This window comes from Camelina sativa, chromosome 4 (assembly GCF_030686135.1).
Source record: "Camelina sativa cultivar CO46 ecotype springtype chromosome 4, ASM3068613v1".
Classification (NCBI taxonomy): Eukaryota; Viridiplantae; Streptophyta; class Magnoliopsida; order Brassicales; family Brassicaceae; genus Camelina; species Camelina sativa.
Window position 1 is genome coordinate 2,889,728 of NC_141883.1, and position 22,233 is coordinate 2,911,960.

The 22,233-nt window shown below is 34.2% G+C and overlaps 1 protein-coding gene, 1 long non-coding RNA gene and 1 pseudogene across 3 annotated transcripts; 2 read left to right on the plus strand and 1 right to left on the minus strand.

The window, feature by feature from the left end:
- Nucleotides 1-2,584: 2,584 nt before the first annotated feature.
- LOC109132602 (uncharacterized) lies at nucleotides 2,585-3,936 on the plus strand. 2 transcript variants are annotated; one of them, XR_002037617.2, is made up of 3 exons: nucleotides 2,585-2,766; nucleotides 3,521-3,613; nucleotides 3,721-3,936. It is a non-coding gene; the product is annotated as an uncharacterized LOC109132602 (long non-coding RNA). The 2 variants fall into 2 exon arrangements; XR_015596106.1 differs by having other exon boundaries at nucleotides 3,531-3,613.
- Nucleotides 3,937-5,290: 1,354 nt separating this feature from the next.
- On the minus strand, nucleotides 5,291-6,157 carry LOC147945266 (uncharacterized). Its single transcript, XM_087509176.1, has 2 exons — nucleotides 5,735-6,157; nucleotides 5,291-5,641 (listed from the first exon to the last, which is right to left on the minus strand). The coding sequence occupies exons 1-2, from the start codon at nucleotides 6,155-6,157 to the stop codon at nucleotides 5,291-5,293; spliced, it is 774 nt and encodes a 257-aa protein (XP_087365302.1).
- A 2,627-nt stretch (nucleotides 6,158-8,784) lies between these two features.
- LOC109132427 (disease resistance protein RBA1 pseudogene) lies at nucleotides 8,785-9,652 on the plus strand (annotated as a pseudogene).
- Nucleotides 9,653-22,233: the final 12,581 nt, after the last annotated feature.

Genomic DNA, 22,233 nt, shown 5'->3' on the forward strand with positions numbered 1-22,233 from the left:
ATTTTGCTAAAAAGTTCAATTTGTACTTTTCTATTGGAGGGACCAATACACAAAGTTCCAAAATTCCTAAAAAGTTTCTAGATTACACAACACAAAGATAGTAATAACCATATTCATGTAGTCTAACTTAAACAAATTACAAAAACAAATAGAAAAACGTACCGAAAGAGATGTGATGATTGATTCTTCCACGATATATATCATCCAAATCTTCGAATCGAAAGTAATTTTTGGAGTTGATTGATTCGAGCAGGGTCATGGTTGAATCATCCGTAAACTTGATCTGAAAAGGATGATGAGAATTCCTTTCCCTGAGTGTTGGATTGATGATTTTGAAAGACCTAATATCATACCATTCACCTTCGTAAATATACTTCCGCAGCTTTTTAAGTGTAGTTGGCACAAAGGCCACCTCAATTGTGTCACCCTACAAAGTTTGATAATCACTGTGTAAGTAATCTAATATATAAGCACTGTAAAAATTTCAAATATAATTAGAATTGTCATTCGATTAGCTTCTCTAACCTTTTCGTCCACCAGAAGAAGAATACGTTTTGTGATGAATTCTCTGACATTCCAAGAATTTAAAACCTTGACGTGGATACACCAGTTCGATCTTCTCCGATGAAGATCAGAAATGTAATCGATTCTCATGATTTTATCAAATTAGTTTTTTTTTACTGTTTCTTCTCTGCTATCGAAGACGAAAAGGGGCTTCTGGATTTGTAAGAATACAAACAGTCACGATTAAACGTTGCATCTTGAACGTTTTAGTGTCTCATCTTTTTTTTTTTTTTTTACTAATTTATGTTATTTTTATAAATATAATAACAGAACAAAGACAAAGTTTGTAGTTAATAGATATGATACAAATTTAGAATTTAAATGTGTTTGCGAATTGGTAGTTAATATTTAGACTTTATGATACAGCTAAAAATTATATATTTTCAAACAACATTGTTGATACTAATAACAAAAATGGTTTTCTTCAATATGAAAATCTATGTCCTAATTTCATAGAATCTTATCATTTGAGATATGTTACAGTAAAATTTAATAATGAGAATTATGGCAAATTTAAAATGTTGAATCAATTTTTGGTTATATTTTCAAAACATCTTTGATCTTTTATTTTTATAGTAGTTCATATGCTAAGACATATATATATATATATATATATATATATATATATATATATATATATATATTTTTGTAAAGTTTCATATTTACTTAATTTTTTACCTTTTTAATATTAAGATGAATAGATAATAAATTTTTTATAGTAATTCTCTATATTGATCATGGTCTCGAGTGTCATGATCAATGGAATGTTATAGTCCATTTTTAAATTTAAGTCCAGTTTAGATCATTATTTTTGTTTTAAGCAACCGATAAATGTTCTTTCTTTAAGATCATTATACTTGTTACTACAAAAATTGTACCTGTTACTTCAAAGATTTAATTCTTTTTTTAATTTTGCATTTACAAAAATTCATTAATCCACCGTTACTTCATTTCTGACTCCATACTTTATGTATGAGTCCCTGATATCTCACCTTGATGGTTTAAGTAATAACGTCCAGCAAACAGTCAGGATTAAACGATGCGTTGCGTATTAATTGTTTTAATGTATAATATTCATTTTTGAATATTTAATATTTTAAATATTTATTATTATGAATATAATTACAGATTAAAGGTAGTTTTTATAGTCAGTAGATATGGTGTAAAATAATTTTTTTAAATGTATCTAAGAGTTAATAATTACATATACATTTAATGATATATAGTCCAGAAACTTGTATACTATTTAGGAATTCCTGAGTGTAGATCATATCATCACGTCTGCTTGTGTCCGACGTTTCAATACTATCAGAGCTAAGATATCGTCTCTCCTCACCTGTAAATAAAAGGTTTTAGAATTTTAGATATGTTTTTAATAGTAGTATTTTTAAAAAAAAAAAAATTTCCATATCCTATTTAATTTGCATACTTGGAAGCTTAGTAAGCATAAACTGATTTATCTTATCAACATCGTCATTTCTTGGACTTATAATAGCTCTTTCACTAAAGAAATTTGAATCAGTCCTCCTTGCAAAATGTTCTCCGTAGATTTCTTTAACTTTGAATGATTTCCACTTGTATTAATTAATAAATCATCCGGAATTTTTATTTCCACATCCCCACTATCTGACTCGTTTATTTTGTCATCCCCGATATCAAAAAGCCACTTTGAAAAAGTAGCAAGAGCACCCGCATCCATACTATTACGTGTCTTGCGAAGTCTCAAATTTTCGGTAAGTTTAAGAACTTTACAACTATTCCAAAGAACAAATGAGTTGATAGATGCTAAAACTGTTGCTACCCTTCCTCCTTCCGTAATAACTGGTAGTATCTGTCTAAAATCACCTCCTAACACAACAACTTTATGTCCAAAAATTTGGTCACACCTCATAATATCTCGCAAACTCCTTTCTAAAGTTTTGTAACAAAGCTTGTTCATACGATACGACACGTGTATTGTCACTAAAAATGAAAAAAAAAACAATTAAAAACATCTCTTTTTTGAATAAAATTAAAAACATCTCACTCGCCCGTCTCTTCTTCTCCCTTGACGAGAGATCGCGAGAAAACAAAACTGAAAAATCGTTTGTGAAGCAAATCAAAGGACGGAAAGTGACAAATCTTAATACCAAAGCGGCGCACTCAACAAAATTAAAGTTCAAAAGCTCTAAATCCCCTTTCAACCAATTTCGTCAGCCACAGGTTCATAACCAAATTACCTTTTTTTTTTTTTTTTTTTTTTTAATTTTTTTGCATAACCAAATTACCATTTTCACCAGATTCGTTAGAAACAATATCCTAACCTCAAAATTCAACTCTATTAATCACCACTGTTCACCTCATCGTAGTTTTGCAAATTTTAAATTTTTAACTGCGTCTTTTATTTCATCCACCCTCTCACTACACATCTCAGCAACACCACATCCATCTCTTTTAGACCATACATCCGTTGGTTTACCCAGCTTTCCGTTACTAAGGTTTAAAGTATTTTTATCCAGTTACAGCGAGTGCGAATTAAGAGTATTTCATCCAATTTTGCCGTAACGTATTCGTCTATGTGTCGACCATATATCCGTTGGTTTGTCTCCTCCTTCATATTGTTGTTCTCATTTTTCTATTTCTTTGGTTTCAAAGGTGGAATTTTTCTCTGACGATTTCAACGTTCAGACAAATAAGAAGTGATTGAATGTTGGGTAAAGAGTTTGCCGCTTTTATCAGGAATTTTTACCTGGAAATCGATATTTGAGGGTTTCTTTGTATCCATAGGCAGCGTCAACTTGAGATCCCTGTTGATTTTTTTGGGGATTTCTTTATTCATCAGTTGTTTGATAAAATGCCTGACTGAATTTCAGAGATTGTGTCATCAGTTTGGGGATTTCTTTATTCATCAGTTTTTTGGGAATTTCTTTATTCATCAGTTCTTTATTCATCAGTTGTTTGATAAAATGCCTGATAGAATGTTTCAGCAGCCAGCAGGCTACCGCAGGGAGATTTTTAGAAGTACATGAAAGAGAACTATGATGACCAAAAAACATTGTCGGGTGTAAAGGTACATACGTACGCCCTTGGCTTTTGGTTCTTTGCTCAAAACTTGAACCTGATTCCCTTACTAAGAGATTTATTTAATTAATTTCATTGCTTTTGCATGGTACAAAGAGACAATTCGAGAGAGTGATGTACTTCCCAATGCCCTCAATGATAATATCTCAAAGTTTTGCAATTGGCTTATAAAGCTCTCGGCAAAGCTCTATGGTTCTAAAGAAACAAAAGCCCAAAATTTTGACAAACACATATGTTTGATTGAAATACGTATGAATAAAAAAACAAAGAGGTTGTATAAAATAAATATGTTTGCCTTATTTTGCAAGCTTATTTATTCCTTTTAAAAATATATATATAATTCCAAACTAAAAACTTGACAAAAATGGATAGGTAATTGTTGTTAAATTACAAACACATTTAACAAAAATAAATAAGAAACCTTTTAAAAGTCTCAGGACGCTCAATTTCTCTGCAAAGCACATGTTGTTAGCGAGTTACAAAGAAATGGTTGGTCATACCGTTCACGTAGAGTTAAACAAAAGAAAAATACTATTACAGTCCAACAATGTGTGTTTGGCAAATGTGGAGGGAGTTGTAAGGTACACAGATAATATTTATTTTTCATTGTTCAAATGAGTTCACCACTAATTTAGAAAAACATTTACAAGTATTAGTAAATTTATCTTGCTAACTATATACTTGACTCTCAAATGTACCGGGTGGAGCTTGCAGTTAATGATGGACAGAAACCAGCCACATTTGTCGTTTCGGACAAACAAATGAGGAAACTTATTAACAAACGAGCATCCACACTCATTGAAGAGAACGTATGTACAGATTAAACCATATCCCATTATGAACTTGCAAATACTACTCATTTCAGTAATAGACTTCTACACATTGCATGACAACGGAGCTACCAACAATATCTTACAAGCTTCATAAGTGACCTTGCTGGCAAGAATTTAATTTTGCAAAATAAGATTTACCCCCATGAACTATACCCCAAAGCATCGGGCTTTACAATTTCAAACATAACTTACGATGACACACAGGTCAAACCATGGATCAAAGGTAATTGCAAAATACATGGAGGGAGCACATTAGAAGAACCAAATTTAGCCATGACCCAAGCAACAATTTCTAACGTCAGGGAGAAAAACATTCAACGTGGAGTCCAAAAGGCAAATGAGTTCCAGCGAGACTGGTAACAAAAATCCAAAACACCCGCGTCTATAGTCATTTCCAACCGAAAAAAACTTATTCCCTTAACAGTTTTCAATTTATTGATATTTGCTTCTTTTTTATTATTATTTTTTTATTATTTTTTTTTTGCCAGCAGAATACGAGAGTAGCTCAAACGAGCCAATTAAAAGGAAAATTGTTCACAAATGTAATTAGATGCGACTCCACTCTAACTCGACGCGCCAATTTGTCCGCTCTACCATTTTGTGATCTGAAGATCTGAACGACAGAGAATGAAAGTAATTCATCCTTATCTTCTTCAATAATGTCCAGATATATCTTGAAAGCAGGCCACTCGGAAGGCGAAGAAACCATCTTCACCAAATCAGAACAGTATGTGAGAAAAATAACTTTCTCATTATCCACACCAATCATACATCGCATTTCCCATATGAGGGCCTCCACCTCCGCATGGAGGGGTGACAAGCTATGGCGAGAATTAGATGCACTCATAGTGGGGAGATTCTCCCTCAGGAGAAATGCAATGCCATCCTCTACCTATAAACTGGTCAGTCGCCTTCCAAGATCCATCTACAAAGCATCGGTAACTAGACCCATCACCGTGAACCGTGTCACAAGGCTGAGCTGTAACCATAAATAGAGGTCGAGAGCCAGCCTGAGGGAAGGATCCTAAGGGGTCTTCTTGGGCTGAAGACCAAAGCTTTGATTCCTCTTCCGCTATCCGTAAAATTGCTACCAGATTGGAGTCCAAGTTGCTGAACAATTTATCATTTCGGGCCTTCCAAATATACCATAGAATCCACGGAAACACTTCTACCGAAGGAATGTCCTGAAATCTCCAAAATAATGAGTCCATATTATCATAGACAGAGTTCGAAGGAAAGCAACCCGAAGATGTCGGGAATTGGGACAATCCCCAAACCTGCCTAGCCGGAGGACATAAGAAGAGGGCATGGTTGACTGTCTCCTCCGCCCCTCCACAAATCGCACATTCCATATCACAGCTTAGTCCACGACGCCGTAGATTAGCTGTTGTCGCCATACAACCCGTAATTGCCTGCCACAAAAAATGTCTAAGTTTTGGTGGACACCAAATTTGCCAGACAAATGCCTGTAGAGGAATAATATTGGGACCGGAGACAAGGGAGTCACTCTCCGGTTTCTGGCGCAAAACTTGATATCCAGATTTAACAGTGTAAACACCGCTTTTTGTCAGATTCCAACCCAAGCTATCCGGTGTGGTTAGATTGCTAAGGGGTAAAACGGAAATAAAGGCTACATCCTCCGGCTCGAAAAAAACCGTAAGCAACGCCAAATTCCAGGAATGATATTTGCTTCTTTTCATTACCTTAAATGGTGTTATTATAAAAGGCGAGATGCACTTTTTGTTTTGCTGAAATGTTATATTAATTTTACCAACCAAAGAAAGAAAAATGTTCAAGCCTTAAGACAAAAAAGTTGGAAACAGAGGCTTAGACATCTGCAATAAAAACCAGAGGATAGTGTCACTAAGTTCTTGGGACTGCAGAGAGAAGACTCCAGCGGCGGCTGAAGAGTGTAGAATCCTCCTCTATGCCAACTGAAGTACAAGAGATCGATCAATCGATCCTTCCCTTCAAATAATAAAGGGAATTATCATGTTATTTTATTTCAATAATAATAAAAAAGTTTATCATTAAAAAGTTTACATAAGTGCATTTTGTTCTTCACTTATAGTTAAGGACCATCGTTAATATAATGGATATATCATTTACCTTAAATATGTGAATCTATACGTGGGAGTGTAATAGAAACATCGCAGCTCTATCTAATCATTAGACAATTCAGATTTCAATAGAGTTTCAAACATTAGACTACCCAAAAAATTAAGTTTAATTTCAATAATATAAAACTTGATTATTAAACACATGTTAAATATGTGATTGATTATAATAATAACAACAATCAAATGAAATAATCCATAAAAAACAATTATAACAAAATTTAACTTCAAATAGTCTACTTAAAAAATACCAAATAATAAGATTCATTTCAAACAATTTTAAATTTACAAAATGTAAATATCGCATACCCATATAAAGGATCATCAAGACTATAATACATATAGAATTTCAAGAACATGAGAGAAATTTTGGGTTTTTATTTTTTTAAGGTTTCGAAATTATGGAGAATGATTAGGGTTATACCTATTTATATATTAGTTAACAACCTATAATTTTATGGTTTCGAATAAGTCGGTATATTTTGTTTGGGTTTTATATAAAGCCCATTATATTAGGTTTTAGGGTTTTTCAATTTATAAAATCACGTTTTGACGATTATATAGTTTAGATAATTAAGAAATTTAATCTTTTATAATTTTCTAAATTAATTTAAAAGGTAAAAAGGTCCAGTTTTGAATCTCATTAATGGCAAATTAGTAATCTTAGGTCTGAGGATGAATGTGGTGCGTTTCAGCAACCTAAATAGAGAACAAAAGCTTGTCCGAAAAAATTTTAAGGGTAATTTCATTAAGGGTAAACGACATCAATTTTTGTGAGATTGGCTGTGAGCTCTTTTGACTTCTCCTTTAATATATTAGATAGGTCGAGAAACACTGTTACAGAAATATCTAGGACATGATGAAAGTTTGGGTTCTATATGATATGATATGATAGTTTTGATGGAGAAATAAGACGTTTTTCCTATTCTTTATTTTTAATATATTTTGACTTATTAATATATACAGTAGAACTTACATAAATTAATACTTTTTAAATTAATATTCGCTATAAATTAATAAATTTTTCTGGTCCCAAGTTCGGTCGGTGTAAAAATTGACATATTTCGATAAAATAATAAGATAATATTTTTGGAAATCCTATATAAAAATATGGTTCATCAATATCATAAATCAATAATCAAATAAACTATATATATATATATATTTATATCTAAGAAAATCTAGTGAAATATGACTCTATTGGTGTTTGTCTATTCTTGAATTTATATTTTTGTTGGAACTCATCACTAATCTCTTTCATTATTGTCTTCTCAATCGCATCCAAAAACTATGGATAGTCTATATGCGATAATTGCTTATTTAGTAACTCGTTCTAAATGTACCACAATATCTTCTTCGACTTCATCATTACCATAAAGGATAGTAGTAGCAATTTCTTCTAAACTCAAAACTTCTAACATTTATTATTTTTACCTAGATAATTTAATAAACAATTGAAATTCATCCTATTACGATAACCAATATTATAAATTATGAAAATTTAAATGATAACAAAAATATTTTATGTTGTAATAGAAAAATTTCAAATTAATGAAAATGAAAAAATCTCTTCATAAATTAATAAAATATTAATTTATCGATAAATTCATAATTATTAACTTATCGATAAATTAAAACTTCTATAAATTAATAAAATTTCATGGTCGCAACATTATTAATTTATAGAGGTTTTACTGTATTACTAAAGAATTTGTTTTCAAAATAAAAAATGAGTAAAAATATCTTGTTACAACTATACTCTTTCTTGTTGTCCAGTTTCAATAATACTCTTTTTTATATACAAAAGAAATAAATTCTAAACCATAAATTATAGACTCCGATTACCAAACCCTTCTCCCACGAACCTATACTCTAATTATAAAATAGAAAACTAGTGCCTAAAAAACAGAAACTATACACACATAGTAAAGTTATATATAATTTTTTTTTTCCGACATCTAGGTAAAAGAAAATATTTTAATTTAATTATACAGTTTCAATTTTAATTTTTCGATATCCAGATAAAAAACCAAATCTTCGTTTCGATATCCAGAGGCTAGTCGGTATATTGCGTGGGCTCTGAAACAGAAGACTTTGACTGTTGAAGTTTTACTGCATTGCCAGGCGGTGCCAAACAAGGTTTGGATTATGGAAGATTTTATTTAACAGCATAATAATGTGCTTAATTTCAAACAAACCTCCGAACAACGATGGTTGTCTTCTCTTCCACTCAATCGAATCAACTATTCTTAAATTTCTGGGGAGAGCAATTGCGTTAAAGCTTCGTGAGCCACCTCATTGATTACTTGGAAAGGAATGGGATAAACTTCTTCGTAGACAGATACGAGCTGAGAGGCAAAGACCTTAAATATCTCTTTGTAAGGCTTCAAGAGTCGAAGATCGCGCTGGCCATTTTCTCTACCAAGTCTATACTATTCTTTCACAGTACTCTTGACGATTATCCAATATCTTCTTCACTGAGCCAGAAGATTCAAGGAACATATATATGCGGAGTCGTCGTGGTGTATGGATGAGTTGGTTACTATGAAGAAACTTGAGGATCAAGGAAAGCTCCTAGTCATTCCAATCTTCTACAACGTAGAGCCAGAAGACATCAGAAAACAGACAGGTGAGTTTGGTGAAAAATTCTGGACTCTCGCGAAAGGATCTACAGGAGATGAGATCAAGAAATGGAAAGAAGCCTTGGAATGTTTTTCCGACAAGATGGGTTTGTCATTGGGAGACAAGAGGTACTTTAAGCGCACACTCACTCACCCGTCACCATCCATCTTCTTCTTGTCCCTTTAATTAAAACTAAATGAAATTTTGTTCTCTCTGTAATTTTCTTCAAAATGTGAAGTATGTTTTTTATTTATTTATATATTTATTTATTTGAAGTATGTTGTTCTTTCTTTGCAGCTATGAAGCCTATTTTATCAAGGAGATTGTCAAGGAAGTTCAGCGATTGGAACTGAGGACAAAGTGAATCATTTTGTGGGAAAAAAAAAGAATCGCAAATGCAATTTCCCACGTGAGCTTACTGTTTACAGGAGGATCAAAACAAAAAAAAAAAGATAAAAGTTTTGATGTAATATTATAAATTTAAAATAAATTCAAACTTGAAATTCACTTCTTTAACAAACTCAAGTAATACTCAAGTAATCAAATCATTATAATGGAAGAGTAAGGGTTTAGAATTAGCCTATTGTCTTCCTTGATGTAATGTGTTGGATGAGACTCTCTTTGCATCACCATTTGAGATTTTTCCCCATGCCCCCATGGATCTCCTCTTCATGGTTGATGTCTTCTTGATCCCAAGTCCACCACTTCTTTCAAGTTGGCTTGCATATGAATGAAACCACCACATGCCAATCCTGAACAATAGACCTTTGAAGCTAGACTTCTTGAACCGCTTCTTTAAACAAAAAAAACCGCCTTTATGGCTCCATGAGGGTTGTTGACTCTTTCCTCTCCCTCAAGATTGGCTTGAGTTAAGGAATCAGACCCAATCTTGGATTATTGTGCACACCCTTCTTGTCGCTTCTTTACTTCACATAAGCGCAAAACGTTTTGCTTTGCTTTTCACATAACCACCAAACGTTTTGCTTTACTCTTCACTTTAAGCACCAAACTTTTTGCTATGCTTCTTTGTACTATCTTTAGAGCTTCTTCACAGCTCCATACACTTCATATAAGCACCAATACGTGATGAAGATGATCTATCAGTTTACCACCAGCCGTGCATCTCCACACTAACTTCCACCATAGCTTTTAGCGATGAAGTGGTCTTGAGACAGACAAATATCAAGCATTCGAAAGGTCCATGGGTAGACAAAATTTGAGAAAGTGAAGAGTCGTGCGTGACGTTCCTCGTTCTTCCAGGAATGCTGTCAAATCACCGTGCGTCGACCGCATGGCGCGTGAAGTCCGGAATCCGAAGAGCCGCGTAACACCCAATTTGCAATGATGACGCTTCGGGAAATCCTCCTTTCTCCCTATAAATACTCGTTTTCCCTTCTCTTCTTCTCACTTTAGTTCCGAGTTTGCTTTCCCTGCCTATCGCTTCAGGTATTTCCTTCTCTTGTTTTTCTCTCGTCTATATATTTTGACTTCCTTTAGACTTTCCTATGGCTTCCTCTCGGTATGCTTCACCCGATTCATCCGTGGCGAGACATCTTCGTCAGGCTACTTCGTCCAATTCTGACGACTCGGCTAAATTGGTTCGTCGTAAGGCGAGATCCCTGATGGCTGAGTCTTGTTTCTTCAGATTCGTCTTCCAGTTCCGGTGCGACCGGAGTGGATATAGGAATCAAAATTTCAACGCCGTTTATCTTCTAGCGCGGCTACTCCATATCTCGTTCGCTCAGTTTATCCATATCTTCTGTTTCACGACGTTCGTAATATGATCCCCACTGTTATCGCTTGTAGCTTCTTCATAACTTCTTTGTAGCTTCTTTGAAGCTTGAGAGTATTAGAACACCTTTGGGCACCTACTTGATTACTCCACACGAGCTGCTTTTTCTCCACTTCATGTGCTTAAAGTAAGGGCTTCAAAACTCCTTGATATTGCCTAACGAGTAGCTCTTATGGTGTCTACTTCGTGGGATTCAATGGCGACTTCGAAACGGCTCCTTCATCTCAGTTGCGTCAAATTGATATATGTTCACTAAATTGGGGATAAATTTTGATCGATTCTCGGATGGGGATGATCTTACTTCCACTGGAAAGCTGACTCAATTGCATATAAATTGTATGAATAACATGGAAGCTGATCTTACTTTGATGCAAGAGAAGGTTCCAAGACCTAATCCATTCTAGCTTACAAATTATTTCTAGTTATTTTCCTGTTTTCTTTTTCTATTAGAATTCTAGTAACTTTACTTATTTTCTTGGAATTACCTATTTTACGTTTTAGTCTACCGAATCTTCCCCACTATCGAATGAGTCCTAAAGAGAACGAAATTGTGAGGGAACAGATTGAAGATTTGTTAAGAAAAGAGTTAATCCGCGAGAGCATGAGTCCTTGTGTCGTACCGGTTCTTCTCGTTCCAAAGAAGGGTAACCAGTGGCGAATGTATGTTGATATTAGGGCCATCGACAAAATAACAATCAAGTATCGATTTCCTATCCCTCGATTGGAAGACATGCTTGATGAGCTGAACGGATCGAAGGTGTTTTCAAAAATCGATATTCGAAGTGGGTACCATCAAATTCGAATCAGGCCTGAAGATGAGTGGAAGACTGCTTTTAAAAGCAAAGACGGTTTATATGAGTGGTTGGTGATGCCTTTCGGGTTGTCAAACGCTCCTAGTACTTTCATGAGACTGATGAACCAAATTCTCCGTCCTTTCATTGGGTCCTTTGTGGTGGTTTACTTCGATGATATTCTGATCTACAGCAAAACCAAGAACGATCATTTGGAGCATCTAAAACGGGTTTTGCAGGTTCTACAAGAAAACCAGCTGTACATCAACTTAAAGAAGTGCACATTCAGTTCCAATAAACTGTTATTTATGGGTTTTGTCATTGGTGAAGAAGGAATTCAAGTTGATGACGGCAAGGTGAGTGCCATAAAGGATTGGCCTGTCCCTAAATCGGTAACTGAGGTACAAAGTTTTCATGGTCTAGCTACTTTCTATAGAAGATTTGTGAGAGACTTCCGTACCATTACTGCGCCTATTATTGCATGTTTGAAGAAAGGGAAGTTTCAGTGGGGTCCGGAACAAGACAAGAGCTTTGCATTGATTAAGGAGAAGCTTTGTACTGCTCCAATATTAGCATTGCCAGATTTTGATAAGGTGTTTCAGGTGGAGTGTGATGCAAGTGGTGTGGGAATAGGGGATGTACTGTCACAAGAGAAGCGACCTGTAGCTTTCTTTAGTGAAAAACTAAGTGAAGCACGTCAAAAGTGGAGTACTTATGATCAGGAGTTCTATGATGTGTTTCGAGCTCTAAGACAATGGGACCACTATCTGGTTCAACGCGAGTTTATTCTTTTCACGGACCATCAAACTCTCAAGTTCCTTCACAGTCATAAGATGGTCAATAAGATGCATGCTCGTTGGATAAGTTACCTACAGAAGTTCCCTTTTATCATCCAACACAAATCAGGAACGCTTAATAAGGTTACGGATGCTTTAAGTAGAAGGGCTTCCCTACTCACTACTTTAGCACAGGAGGTTGTTGGTTTTGAGTTTTTGAGGGAGTTGTATGGACAAGATGCTGAGTTCCAGGAACTATGGATCAAGTGTAGTCAGCAGCATCCTTCGGCGGATTTTCATATCCGAGAAGGTTACCTCTTTAAAGGAGATAGGTTATGCATTCCATGTTCTTCCTTACGGGAGAAGTTGATTTGAGAATTGCATGGAGGAGGCCTTATTGGTCATTTGGGGCGAGATAAGACGATTGCAAGCTTGGAAGAAAGGTACTATTGGCCGCATCTTTGGAAAGACGCTGGAGCTATTGTTCGAAGGTGTTATATATGTCAGGTTTCAAAGGGTCAAGCTCAAAATACAGGTCTTTACATGCCATTACCGGTTCCTGAAGACATTTGGCAGGATCTATCCATGGATTTTGTGTTGGGATTACCGAGAACACAACGAGGTGTGGATTCTGTGTTTGTTGTTGTTGACAGGTTCTCCAAAATGACACACTTCATTGCTTGTAGGAAGACTGCAGATGCATTCAACATAGCCAAATTGTTCTTTCGTGAAGTTGTACGTCTCCATGGGTTCCTAAATCCATAGTTTCAGACAGAGATACCAAGTTTCTTAGTCACTTCTGGATTACACTATGGATGATGTTTGGAACAAGTTTAAAACAAAGCTCTATAGCTCATCCCCAGAGTGATGAACAAACCGAGGTAACATACAAGACGCTGGGTAACATGATCAGAAGTGTCTGTGGTGATAAACCGAAGTAGTGGGATTTAGCTCTACCACAGGTCGAATTCGCTTACAGTAGTGTTGTACATTCCGCAACAGGGAAAACACCATTCTGTTTGGTGTATACCTCTGTCCCGAAGCATGTGGTCGATTTAGTTCCATTGCCGAAAGCTCATGGAGTTAGTGCGTCAGCTGAGGCTTTGGCTAAAGACATTTTGGAAACTAAAGAAGCAGTTCGAGCTAGATTGGAAGCTGTTGGACAAAAGAATAAAAGGGCAGCAGATAAACACCGACGGCTCAAGGTTTTCAAAGAAGGAGATGAAGTGATGGTGTTTCTCAGGAAAGAAAGGTTTCCTGTTGGTACCTATCGCAAGCTTCAGCCTCGCAAGTATGGTCCATTCAATATTTTGTAGAAGCTCAATGACAATGCTTATGTGGTGGATCTTCCAAACGACATGAATATCTCTCATACGTTCAATGTGGCTGACATTTATGAGTATCATGCGGATGGTGTTCTTTATCCAAATGAGAACTCGGGATCGAGTTCTTTGGAGGTAGACGAGACTGATGCAGGAGAAGGTTCCAAAACCTAATCCATTATAGCTTACAAGTTATTTCTAGATATTTTCCTGTTTTCTTTTTCTATTAGGATTCTAGTAACTTTACTTATTTTCTAGGAATTACCTATTTTATGTTTTAGCTTTATCTATATAAAGAATCTTAGGTGATATGTTTTAGACACAATATTATTATCATTCTTATCAATCAAAGTTTTAGAGTTTATCTCTTTATCTTTTCTGGTGGATTCCAGAGCTTTTCTATCAAGATCATCGCTTGTGATCTTGATTTTCATTCTAGGTTCAACACTTGTTAACCTAGAGCAATCCGACTGCGTCATACTTCCATTGGTAAGGACTTCGTACGAGTCGATCTTTAAGACGCTTCGATAGAGTATTTAGTTTGTTGCCGAAAATATAGTAACCAGAATTTGTAACTCAGTAACGGAGAGTCTTTATAACCGGAATGAGAGTATGAGTAACCAAGATTTTGAGAATAGTAGTCAAGAGAATAGAGTAACAAGAATGAGAGATTTTGTGGAATAGAAAAGAGAATGAGTGTTTGGGGCAGAGTTTTGCTCTGTTTTTCCTTCATTAGAAGGATTTGAAAGCTTCTAGCTAGCAGCTAAGATCTTGAGCCTGCTTTCTTTGATACCATGTTAGAACTTTATGAGTTTACAGAAAAATGCAGAGATGGCAATTCCACTGGTGAAAGAAACTAAATATTGGATAATGAATGCATGCATGGTTTAAGGTTCACGCATGCAGAAAGGAGCTGACATGTTGCAAGTGTGAAGGAATGGTTTGTGTTGTAGAAAAGACGAAGCTAAGGAATGTTGAAGATGGTGATAAGCAAGATAAGAAGAGTTTCTCTTGAGATGTTAGACTATCCTCATTAGTGTGTTTCTTAGTTGTTTCTTAAGGCAATTTTTAATAATAAAAAGAGAAGAAGAAACTTTATTAAGAGAAAAGGAAAATTTTGTTGATTATTGGTAGAACCAAGTTAAGGTGTTTCTTAGTAATAAATATATTAAAATAATAATTAATAGCTTAAAATATTCAAACATTTTCGAGCAGTTGTTTCACCAAGTCGGACATATTCGTCCACCGTATCACACCCGCCACCATATGCTAGTAGTCTAATTGCTGCAGTACATTTTTGGATCGGAGAAAGGCCAAGCCTTCCTGTGGCATCTTTTCTTTGTCGGAAATAAGGATCTTCTGCAGTAAGACGGTCGACAATACGCAAGAATAATGGCTTGTTCATTCTAAAACGTCGTCGGAACATATGGGGAGGGTATGTCGGAGATTCACTGAAATAATCATTCCACAAACGGTTGTGGCCTTCTTCCCGATTTCTTTCAATGAAATCCCGTTTCTTTTTTTTTTCACAAAAGCTTCTCCATGAATATCATGATTATCAAAAAAAATTGCAAAATAGGACTCAAAAAGTGGATCATCATCCCTTGCAAAATTAAAATGTGAATGAGAAGAAGAACCCATTGAAAAGAAAAATTTAAATGACTTGAGTAAGAATTTTGAGATGTTCTATATATAGAAGACAATGTGTATCTTGTGATTCTTTTGTTACATTTCCCGTGAGACTTTGTTGTGTTTATATGTGTTGTATTTTTGTGTTAGTTATTTGTTCTCATATATCTTGTGATCCTTGTTGTATTCTTGTGTAGGAAAAAAACAATAGCATGTGATATGTTCACATGTGAACAGCTGATGGTTATTGAACGAGTAGGAAAAAAACAATAGCATGTGACATATAGCCGATGGCAAGTACACGAAACCAGTCTCAAACATATTAAACAACACCATAGTGCCTTTGAAGCTAATTAAACTGCCCTACTTAAACATAATCAGACCAAACAAACAAAGCAATCAATTGGTTTCTAACCAGTTAGGTATATATTTACCTCTTTCGGTTGGTTGAAATGTTGTTTCCTTGTCACCTTAACTGTGACTCGCTTGAGCTTAACTAAAAGAAACTCACAAAACAAGAAACAAGAAATGGTTTTAGTAATGAAACTAACTGTGTAAAGACATCCATTAAAGCATGAATACAAGTACATGAGTCTTAATACGAACTGTGTAAAGACATCCATTAAAGACACAACAACCAACAACCAACAACCAACTCAAACCGACTATGAAACAACAATTTACAGATTGATTATGAACCACAACACTCATAAAACAAACACAAAATCTCAGAATCAACCACTCGGACTATTACATAGATCAACTCGGACTATTACAAATTGATTATGAACCACAACCACTCGGACTATTACATAGATCAACTCATAACACTCATAAAACAAACACAAAATCTCAGAATCAACCAACCATCTAACCAAATACAGAGTTCAACACTATTGACTAATCGGATCATATGCTTCATTTCTCAGTTTTTCATTTACTTCCAAACAGACTTATATGGACTCTAAACCCATGAAATTTCAACAAACACGAATCTTATATCCATGATTTATAAACATACAAAACAAACAATTGATGAAACTCTTCTAATAAAACCGCAAATAAAACCGGCATACAAACAAAAGACATAAATAAATTAAGATTGAGTCATTTTTCAAATAAACAATCAACAATTACTCGACATGCAAGAGCAAATACCTGACGCAATCGACAGATCGATCTTCATCGGAATCAAATGCCTTCTGCTTCACCGGAACCAAATCGACGCCGAATCCATGGACAATCAAACGTGGGAATCAATTGGAAGAGAAGAAAAAAAGTCTTTTGGAATCGAAGAAAAGAATCAATGGGAATCGCCGATTTGTCGAAAGAGAGAGAGATAGAAGAGAGAACACGAAAATGAAAGAGAAATTCCAAAAAAAATTAAACCCATTATTCTCATTTTACCATTCAACCATTGATTTGGTGTCACCTGTCCACCAAGAAACGTTTCTTTTGATACTAAAATTAGAAATGATTCTTCCAATCCTTAGCTTATGTTACATTATTAATAAAAATCTATACCTAAGAAATTTCCTAAGAAACATCTAAGGACTACCAATGAGGATAGTCTTAGGGCCAAAATATTCATGCACTCCAACTCAATTGCATGAGTTCCATATTAAAACAGAAAAAACCAAAAAACAAAAAAGAGGTTTGTGAAATAATATTGATCTATTAATGGATAATATGTATTGAAAATAAAAAGTTTTGATCGAATAAGCTTGGAAAGTGTATTTATAGAACCAACTATATTTATAAAACCGTTTTAATTTATTTTTAATGATATTATTGTAGTAGTCCAATATATATTTAGTTAAAACTTAAAACTAGGTGACAAAAGCTAAGCATTGTTAACCAACAAAAATTATCAGAGAAACAATCATAAACACACACAAAGGGAAAATCAAACAGATATCATCTCACACTCAGAATCAAAGATCTAAACACGCTTCAGGAATCATAAAACATAAAAAAAAATGGGAACTTGATAGTTTAAAAAACCAAACTTTTTAACAGATAAACGACATGAGCCCAGATCTAAAGATAGTTTCAAAACGTTTATACCAAAACAAAAGATGTCCTTTTTAAGCTTAGAAAGTGCTAAAGTTCTAACTTTAATCCGTCATTGCAAGATCCAAGGTTCCAAAATTAAGAAAAAGTTCAAAAGATACAAACTTTTATTCACCTTAAGTTTAAAAGACTGCTTTTTTTTGTGAAATTTCTTCTTCTCTCCTCCCATGGTCACTTGTTCTTGCCTTTCACCACCTCCTCAAAGTAAACCTTTGCTGCAGCAGCTACGGCTGTGATCCACACTGGCCCTAGCTTGGCGATGCCTTTGCCACTCTCGGCGAGATTGAGCTTCTGTTTCTGAGTGTAGTAACAAGAATGAGAGAGATTTAATAACCAAGAATGAGAAATTTTGCGGAATAGAAAAGAGAATGAGTGTTTGTGGAGGTTTTCCTCCATTAGAACGATGTGAAAGCTTCTAGCCCGCTTTGATACCATGTTAGATTTTTATGAGTTTACACAAAAATGCTGAGATGGCCACTACTGGTGAAAAAACTAAATATTGGATAATGAATGCCTGGTTTTAGTTGACACCTTTATGCAAACTTATTCATAAACACACCATACAAGTTGACAGCTTTATGCAAGCTTATTCATAAACACAAACATATATCAAATGGAGGAGTCATGTACCATTCTGAAATATAGAGTCACAATCTAAACACGTTTCAACCGTTTGACCCAAATTTGGTAATTAATTACTAGATTAACATTTCATCATATCTCATTATTAGAATGACACAATTTTATGTACAAAGACTAAGTACTCACCAAATTTTTATTTCCATATTTTTTTTAAATGAAATATATATATATATATATATATATATATATATAATGTATACAAATATGATTTACAAATATGATTAATGAAAAAAATAATGTATGAAAGCATGACTTAAAAATTATGATGTTTAAAATATGATGTTTTAATAATTTTTATAAAAATATAAAAGATGAACATAGAAAAAAGTATAATGTATAAAAATGTTATTAAAATATGATTTACGAAAAATATAATGTAATGTATAAAAATATGATGTTTAAACTCTTTTTAAGATAAATATGATTTAGAAAATTAAAATGTTTAAAATATGATGTTTAAAAGTGTTATTCAATATATGATTTATAAAAAATATAATGTATAAAATATGTTAGATTAAAATATAATTCTTCTTTCACTTTTATTTAATTTTATCTTTAATTATTTGAATTACTATTTAATACATAAAGTTAAAAAAATATTAGATGTTTTTCAACATATGATGTGATTTGAATTTTTATAAACGGATATATATTTTTAAAATCTATCTTAACATTTTTGAAGTATATTTTTGTGCAATAATCTTTTTTGAAATGATTTTCCAAAAAACCATGGTCTTAAACACTATTAATCACCATAAATTTAATTTTAATCATATTTCGTTGTATTTTTTACCATGGTTTAAGACCATGCACAAAACCATGGTCTTAAAACAAATTTGATTTTAATCATAGTTCATTGTATTTTTGAAATTACACATATTTATTGTTCTTTCAAAGTCAATCCATATAATTTTATTAACAAGTACTGTTAATTATTGTAAAAACACCAAAATAAAAAAAAATATATATATATATATATATATATATATATATATATATAAGTGCATTGATATTACAAAACAAAGAAATTTACTATGAGGTAAATTTTGCAAATACAACATATTATATATAATATTCTAATATTTATATTAACTAACTAAAAAAACCTGATTATATTAGTATACTAACCTATTTAAATGGTTTGTGAAAACGAATAGACTCGTGGTGTACCACGGGGTAAATCCTAGTTTAGTACATTTTTAAAACATAATTGGCAATTTAGTACACTTACTATTTATAATTTGCAAAATAATCACATTTTCTTATTCACTAAAGTTTAATTATAATTTGCAAAATAATTCTTAATTTGTTAGAAATTCCTCTCTTTTTATTTTCAAGTTTGTTTTATATATTCCGTGACGAAATCTTACTTGAGAGATCCAACGGTAATCATAAAGATGACTAATCAATCCTCTGAGCCTCTGTTTCGGATAAGTGATTATTTTGGTTTGGTGGTGTCTTTGTGGGATATTTTTCTAATACTTTTGTTTGTTGAGTTTGGTCATCCTTATTTAGTTATTTATTTATGTTTTAACTACACTTTGGTCACATATGATGATGATGCGTCAAAAAAGACTTTGGCGCATAAAGACTTAAAGACTTTGGCCCATAAAGACTTTCCCCTGATGTCACTCCGTATCAAAGTTTCAACATCACTTGCACACTTATCTTTTTATACCATTGCAATTCTATTGACACCCTTCTTAGTTCTCATTTAGTATTCCAATAAACTAGTGTTTACTATTTCTTTACGATTTTTATTTAATACATTTCCATCTAGCCAAAGATGGCGTGATTATCGATTTCGTCACGGTATAAGTATAGCACGTCGTCCATCTCGTTTGCCCTTTACTAGCAGTGCAACACTTTCACCAGTTCATTCCTGCGTTTTGTAAAAATTTTATGTGTTTAACCACTAAACACATTCGAGAGAGTTTTTTTCCAAATATAAATTCGTCTCATTTAAGGAAAAAAAACAAAAAAAAAACCATCCCGACCATGCATGTCATTTATAACTCTCCTATGCACGGACGTTTACTGAGGCCTACTTTAATTATAAGCTGTATATCGAATTACTGAAGAATGCTAACGACCATTATACTAAGGAAACGCCTTGCTCCAGTCGAAATCAAAGGAAGAAGCAGACGCGTTGTTGACAAAAGGTGCTTGCAAAGAATAAGTTAAGGCTGGGAAGAAGAAAAGAAAGACTAGGAAAGCTTTACGAAGAATCCGGAAGCCTTTGAGACGATGTGTGAGTGTATGAGGTCCACCTATTCATAACTTGATTACTATCAGCCGTTTTCTCGAGGTTTTGAAAACTGCTAAGGAACATTATATTATATATATATAGTGTTCAGTTAACGTGTTAAACTGAAATTAAACACGTTAAATTTTTTTGACTTTTCTCTTTCTTAATAGGGCGATAAAGTGACCGCGTTTTTTCCCTTTGCCGGCGTCTCTGTCAACGTCGGCATCCTCCGACCTCTCTTTCACGCCCTCCCCTCCTTATGGGGAAGCAAAAGAAGCGTAAAAAAGCTTCGACCCCAAAGCGTCATTCACCATCCCCGGTCCAGCAGAAGTTGTCTCCCAAGCCGTCAGTCTCTGCGAGTTCGCCGGAAAGTCCGGTTCCGGATCATCCTGTAGCCGCTCCCATTCAAGTCCAAGAATATGCCCAATTGACTGTTGATACATGGAAACTTCGATTGCCTCAGATCTGGTCAAGCACACCACTCTGGAGCCCTCAAATGGATCTGAGACAATACCTGATACAACCGTCTCAGACCCAAAGCCAATAGGCGTTGTACTGGAATCTCCTGTATCCACCCCTCCCGCCGAAGCATCAGTGGAAAATTCCCCAATTGATGGTCAACAGGAAACCCTAAATCAAACCACTACTAGCGAAGATTCATGGGTAAAGCATGTCAAAGGCACTCACAAAGAGCTCAAAAAGAAAGGTTCTCCTTTCATTCTCCCTTCAGGGGAACTCTGTGTCAAGATCCCAAATTCTATTATCGAGAACAACCGTAAGTCGTGGGATCTATTCGTGATGGGCCAATTCTACTCTGATCCCCCTTTCCAGGCCACCCTCCACAACATTGTCAATGGAATCTGGAGCAAGCACTACCGGGATATCTCAGTTTCGAAGTTGGATGGTAATGCTTTCCTTTTCCGAATTTCAAATGCATCTACAAGACTTCATGTTATAAACCAACGTTTGTGGCAAATAGAAGGACAAACTATGTTTGTCGCAAAGTGGGAACCTGGGGTAATCCCAAAGAAACCCGAGCTAACCTCCGCCCCGATTTGGCTGGAGCTCAGGAATGTACCCCTTCAATTTTTTCACGAGGAAGGATTGGAGCGAGTGGCGAGCTTAGTGGGTATTCCAAAGTTTCTCCACCCTTCGACAGCAAACAAAACCAATCTAGAGGTGGCAAAGATCTTTACCATTATTGATCCGAGGAAACAGGCTGTAAATGTTCAGTTTGATTCAGGGGAGATTGTTAGGATTATGGTCTCTAGCCCATGGATGCCTCTTGTATGTTCTCACTGCAAAGGTGTACCAAACTCCACAAAAAATAGTATTAGAAAAATATTCCGCAAAGTATTAACTTTAGAGGATTTTACAAAGACACCGCCTGGCAGTCCAGCAAAACCTCATCCGTCAAAGACTAGCGTTTGGATATTCAAAAAGAAGATTTGTTTTTTTCTTCTTCTAGATATCAACAAAATTAAAATTAAAATTAAAACTGAAACTACAATGAAATTAAAAGATTTGCTATTACCTAGATGTCGAGAAAAAATTATATATATAACTTTACTATGTGTTATAGTTTTTGTGTTTGTATTATTTTAAAAAATAATAATATATTTTATGCGATTTGGACAATGAATCTTGGAATTATTTTCTAATTTAATGTTTGATTGACAAATATATATATATATATATATATATATATATATATATATATTTGGTATTTTTGGAAAAATAAATTAATTTTGTTATTTTTGAAAA

What these genes read in the sequence shown, in the direction of transcription:
- LOC147945266 (XM_087509176.1), bottom strand. Translation starts at nt 6,157, where the DNA reads ATGAAAAGAAGCAAATATCATTCCTGGAATTTGGCGTTGCTTACGGTT. An exon ending in TATGTCCTCCGGCTAGGCAG is followed by an intron (nt 5,642 to 5,734) that starts GTTTGGGGATTG and finishes TGGAGATTTCAG; the next exon opens with GACATTCCTTCGGTAGAAGT.